The sequence below is a fragment of the Lynx canadensis genome, chromosome A3, assembly GCF_007474595.2.
Source record: "Lynx canadensis isolate LIC74 chromosome A3, mLynCan4.pri.v2, whole genome shotgun sequence".
Lineage (NCBI taxonomy): Eukaryota > Metazoa > Chordata > Mammalia > Carnivora > Felidae > Lynx > Lynx canadensis.
The window spans coordinates 3315200-3321199 of record NC_044305.1 but is presented as its reverse complement, the minus strand read 5'-3'; the positions used below and the strand labels follow the sequence as shown (position 1 = coordinate 3321199).

The 6000-nt window shown below is 54.7% G+C and overlaps 1 protein-coding gene across 1 annotated transcript in view; it reads left to right on the top strand.

Annotated features, from left to right (window-relative positions):
- Window positions 1–3732: 3732 nt before the first annotated feature.
- Window positions 3733–6000, top strand: part of CDH26 (cadherin 26) — a 41089-nt gene continuing 38821 nt past the window's right edge. The window contains exon 1 of the mRNA XM_030309091.1: window positions 3733–3811. Within this exon, the coding sequence (XP_030164951.1) occupies window positions 3733–3811 (79 nt within the window). The remainder of the gene's footprint in view (window positions 3812–6000) is intronic.

Sequence of the window (6000 nt, the reverse complement as noted above, 5' to 3'; positions counted from 1 at the left end):
AGACCCGTACAGCGAACACCTAATGCTCACTGTGTAGATGCCACAGCTCACAGCTCGTTCCCTGCCTCGTGCCCCCACCCCGCCCCGCACCCACCCACCTGCCTCCTCCGAGCACCTGCCGCCCTCCAGTTTCCACCTGCCTCTGGTCGCTCACCGGTGCGCCCGCATCACTGTTCTGTGTTTTGGTGAGCAGTGGTCATTCTTTGTGGCAGGCCTGGGCTGGGGAACCAGTTCCCATGACTGGGGACACAGCCTTTCCCTTGGGTTTTTGTTACTGTTCTATTTCGTTCCTTAACTCTACTTGAGACTATTCCAAGACTCGTGACTTTGGAGAAACAGGACCTTGAATTGAGAATCCTTTGACGGGAAAATAAATTTTATACAAGGGGACATACATGGAGAAGTCCCAACCAAGGGAAAGCCTAACCAGGAGCCATGTAATTTGTTCTGAATCTGAGTTTTACCTATTTATTTTTGAGAGAGAGAGAGAGAGAGAGAGAGAGGGAATCCCAAGCAGATTCCACACTCAGAGAGGAGCCCGACTCGAGGCTTGATCCCAGGACTCTGGGATCATGACCTGAGCCGAAATCAAGAGTCAGATGCTCAACCGACTGAGCCCCCCAGGTGCCCCTGAATCTGACTTTGAAGCAGGCTGTTTGACTCCCTCAGCTCCTGTGGGCACTCTTCCCCAGGCTCCCCAGCGTGGGGGCATCTGCCTCCCGGTTAGCAGGTGAGCGGTCGGGGGTGGGCGTGGGGGCTCGGCCTGCTCTTCTCCAACCTCCCTTCCGGCAGAGAGAGGAGGGCCTCCTCCACTCCCTCCCTCTCCTAGGCCCTGCATCCTCCAGCACAGACAGGGGACACTGAGGCAGAAGCAGTCGTGTTTCCTCTTTCACAGACCTCCCTCCACACTTTCACCGAGGCTGGTTCGCCTCTGGGCAGAAGGTGTCCACACGTCACACACCAGACCCGTCTCCACCTGTCCGCAGAGCAGCCCCCTCAGGGGGCAGGAAGAAGGCTCCCGCCCCACTGTTTTCCTCTGTTGACATTTACTTGACCGCGTGGGAGAGTCCGCCTCCTGGCACGCCAGATGGAGAGCATTTTCCCGTGCCCTCTCTAGGGCCCGATGTCAGCCACACTTCTCATCTCCTCAGCCGGGCACAGGGCCTGGTCAGCCACACCCCCGTCCGAGCAGAGCCGGGACGGGGCGCCAGGCCCTCGGCCTTACCGTCACCCCCGCCCATTCCCAGTGACGCCACTCACTGGGAAAACCGCACCCACTGATTTCCAGAGATGGAAAGAAAGCTTCCCATCCCTCCCCGGTTGAGGCAAGCGGAAGGCAGCCGACCCCCCTGCCCCGTGACCCCTCATATCCACAGGACCAGTCCTGCCGTCATCTTTTAGAGTCCTGAAGCGTCTGGTCTTGGTTGTTGGGGTCTCTTTTTAGAATGTAGTGAATGTAACACTTCCTTGTCTTCAGTTCGGGGTCCTACTCACCAGTTCCTGGGCAAGTACACAGCTTCCGTGCCACGTGCTTCTCTCTGCAAAGACGGAGAAGGGATACGTTTAAGTTGCCGTCACTAAGTACCCTGAAAATGAAGGCTGGCGGGTGCGGGAACCCTAACTGACATGGATAATTCAAGATGAAATTAATCCTTAGCAGCTCTCGTGGTGTGCTTATCATTATAATGAATGCTGAGGGGTGTCTGGGTGCCTCAGTCGTTTAAGCGGCCCACTTTGGCCCAGGTCATGATCTCGAGGTTCGTGGGTTCGAGCCCCGAGTCAGGCTCTGTGCTGACAGCTCGGAACCTGCTTCTGGGGCTCCTGGATGGCTCAGTCGGCTAAGCGTCTGACTTTGGCTCATGTCATGATCTCACGGAACCTGCTTCAGATCCTCTGTCCCTCTCTCTCTCTGCCCACCCCCTCCCCCAAATAAATATTTAAAATATTTTTTTAAAATGCTGAGAACTTGTGCCGTGAACACCCCTTGAACACCCCAAGGTGAGACCGTGAAGTCCAGGTAATTCGTTGTGGCTCACTCCTTCCTTTTCGCCCTCCCACACCATTTATCTTTCAACCACATTTCATTCAACTGTGTACGTGGATCTGGGAGCTGCCACCTTGTGGCTTCAAAGCATTAGTGCACTTGTGAGGGCACAGGAACCCTGGACAGTCTTCTCTGCAATCAGACGCTCACGACGAAAGGGAACTGACACCTTCTAGTTCTGACTCACGGGGGACGTGTGGCAGGCGAAGCCCAGCGTCTCTCAACCCAAATGAGAGAAGGGACGCCTTACAGGAAACTGGCATCTTGCTCAGTTATTTTTAAATGTTTGAGGATGTTGAAAATGTGGCTGTTTCTAATACATTAAAATACCCGTTTCTTTCAACTGAAAACAAATGTGAAAGTAGAATCCATCATCATCATTCCCCAGCCCCTCCCCAGATACCTGGAGGTCAGCACACTGTCTTTCCGGCTCTATATTATCTCCCTCAGCATTATTCCAGCAAAGGGGTGCCCAGCTTGCAACTTCTGTTTCTCCCCCAAATGTTCCACGTGGTTTAGCTTACCTGGTCTAGAAATTCTGAATTAGGGATTCTAACGTAAGCAAAATTTCAGTAGAACAAACGGAATAAAAATACCCACTTTGAAAATAAGCATGAAGTCGTAAATTCGAGAATCATTATTCTGTTTCTGTTTATGCACGGGAGGTATTTACAGACCTTCAAATTGCATTTGTTACTGTGTTTAATGATAAACTAATTTGGATTAAGGTAACAAACTACTCACAGTATAATGCTCAGCAGCATCTCACAGAACCATGAATGGGCGGGAAGAAAGGCTACCTTCTCCACTCGCTAAAGAACGGTTCGCTATTTTAAAGGTGTTGGGGTACCAAGCTACTAGTACCCACAGTACTAGTGATCGGGTGAACGGAGCTCCGAGTTCATCTAAAACTCAATCATTGCAACCTGAAGTGCGGATTGGGTAGAATCCTTGCCTGCGCTTTTTTTCTGGTAGTTTAGTGCAAAACCCCCCAGGTTGGCACAGAGCCCCTGCCCGCAGGGCGCCTCTCTTTATCTCTTCCTCCTCCAATCCTAAAGTCACAGAGTCAGCTAAGCCTAGCAGAGACTTCGGTAGAAAAGGTCCGCACGCCGCGGAGCCCGGAGACACGGTTGGGATAAATAAAGATGATTGGTGCTTCGGAAAGTGGACGGTGTCTGCGTTTTTCTCCCCGCTTCACAAGGTTATTCTTTCTCGGAGTCCCTTGGCACTGCTTCTGTTTCAAAGCACAGGCGCTGTAGGAAACGGTCGTTGAAATATCCTGCTTCAGAAAGAGGTCACTCCGCTTGGAGGACATTCCGCTTGGAACTAAAGTCAAACAAACCAACCACAGGTGCCGGTGTCATGTTCCTCGAGCTGATCTAATCCCCCGGGGTCGGGCCCCAGCCGGGCTTCTGTGCCCGTGACCCAGCAGGCAACTATGTGTGTGAGGCAGGGCAGTTTTATTCCCCTCCACTCCCTTCCCGGGAACTGGATTGTCATCATGAGGTTAAAGCTTAAGGCTCAGCCCAGCCGCTCGCCGTGATAAATAGAGGAGGAGCGAGAGGAGATGAGGGTTTCTGGGACAAAGTGCCCCCAGAGCGGTCGGAGGACCAGGCTGAGGAGGAAGTGATCGGGGATCAGAGGCTCGGGGGGGACCTGTGGTCGCCTGCGTGCACCCCCACTCGGACATGGGCTCCGGGACCCGCCCCTCGCTGCCACTTCTTCCAGTGCTGCTGCTGCTTCTGCTGCTGCAGGTGAGCTGGGCAGGTGCTGGGAACCCGGGCGGGGATCCATGCGCAGTGGGACTGAAGGCACGGCTCAAGTTGGCCGTGCCCCTGCTGCAGTGACAGGCTGGGAGAGGGGCCGAGGAGAGCTCTCTGGCCAAGCCCTGCGAGGAGGGCAGGTGTCGGGGGAGCCCGGGGTCTGCGCACCCGTAGGGGGGCGTTGGCAGCAGGGCTCCCGAATGTGTACAAGGGAGGGGTTGGCTTAAGGTCACAACCTGTTCGGGGCAGTGGTGGAGATGGGCTAAGGTGTGACTTCATCTTAAAACTGGTTTCAATAGTACACAGCAGTTTTATTTAGATTTGTGTTGACCCAAGCTTCCTAAGGGCACTTCTACTCACGCCTCGTATAAGGCTGAGAAAATCTCAGCTGTGTGTGTTGCGGACAATCTGAGCAGACGAGGAGGGTGGGAGGGCGAAATCCCCCCTGCCCCCCACCGCTTGCCCCCTAGCACCAGTGGAAATACAAACAGTGGACTCAAGGGTAGAAAGCACAGGGGCTTGTTGGATTTGCACTTACCCTGGGAGACTCACCGTTGGGTACGCTTGTCGTTACCCCCTGCTCCGTGGCTTTCCGCCACAGAGAGGGACAGCCCCGAGACTCTGCCACGGAGTTTTCCCTTAGGAGCCGGCCGCGGGCCAGCTGTGCGTCTGGATCGGGTTGCCTGAGGACCTCGGTCCTCACCTTGGCTCGAGGTGGACTCTTTTAGGTTGCTGCAGAACTCCCGAGGCCTGGGAATCTCTCCTAGAGGTTCGGACGGAGCTGATCTGGGGGCGGCCTGGCCCTTATGGCTTTAACTTGATCTTCTTAAGCCTCGTCTTCTTTACCTGCAAACGGGGCTAATAGTTGCTCTCCCCTGCCCTGGCGGTCACAAGAGTGAATGAGGAGACGGGCTTGGCTGGCGTGCCCGCATGTCTGTGTCCCTCTGGTTTTCTAGCCACGGGGAAATGGTTGGTAACACGCATCCAGCGCCCGCTCTGCTGCTATCTACTGGATACTTGCTCTGGGCCGAGTGAACAAGGTGGGGGTGGGGGGGTGGACGGAAACCCCGTGTGTGGCGCCCACTCCAGTGCAGCTGGCTTCTGACGCGAGCACTATGTTTGGCACCAGGGGCGCGGAAGTTGGAGGATTTTCTTGGTTCCTCGTTGCCACATCCAGTTGTGAATGTTCTTAATCAAACAGCACTCCTTTTACCTCCAGGAGACTTTGTTGAATCCCGTTCATAGCCGGTTTTAATCATCAAACCCTGTCTCCGTCTTTCCCTTGCCCCTGCCCTTGCCCCTGACCGGTCTCATCAGAAAACAGAGGTGCGGTTTCCTCTTCTGACCGAGCCCAAGCAAGTTAGTTCGCGTCCAGGGGCGTGTTGAGTCAGGGTGGGCAGCGGCGATTGGACTGTGGGTAGTAATCCAGTGTTTGTTGGAAGCAGCTTTCTGCTGATTCCAGGGGATCGAGACAGACAAAAAGAATGTGCTGCATTAGGAACCGGGGGGGGGGGGGTAGCAATCTCCATTCCGCCCATCGGGTGCTCAGTCATCGGCCACTGGCCATTAGTAACCCAATTCCTTCCCGTTCCTCCCCTTGTCCCCCCGCCCCCCGGGTTGGCTTACAACCATCCCTGACCTCCAAAACAGGTACCCACTGCCCCTCTCTGATCTCCAAATGCAAAGTCAGTACGCGCACTGCTGGAGCACTGCTGTCTCCAACGGTTTTCTCGTGAACCCCCACATCCTCGCTGTCCGGGGGGCATAAAGCAGAGGACGACGTTGTGAGCCTCCGGCAGGTTTTCACCTTTGCTCCAGACTCAGCGACAAGCCTCGGAGGGGAGTCCTGCCCCCTTCTCTTAGGTAATTTCTGGTCCCAAGGACTCGGGAGTGTTCAGGCCTGGACTGTGGCCAGCTCCCCAGATCACAGAGGAGGGAGGGACTGAGAGAATGAAATTGGACATGAGCAAAGTCTGTCATGTCGTGGTTGCTGGTTTTTAATCTGGGAAATTCTACACCGAGTTTTCTTTCAAAAACTGTCAGCATCACTGGTCTGCCCGATTAATTTGCTAAACCCTTCATTCAAGATGAACAGTCCGTGGGTTGTAGAAGGTGAGGGACAGGGTGGCAGGGCTGAAGCTGGGCGCTCAAAGGGACAGAGCAGGCTGGACAGAGCGCTGGGAAGCCAGTGAC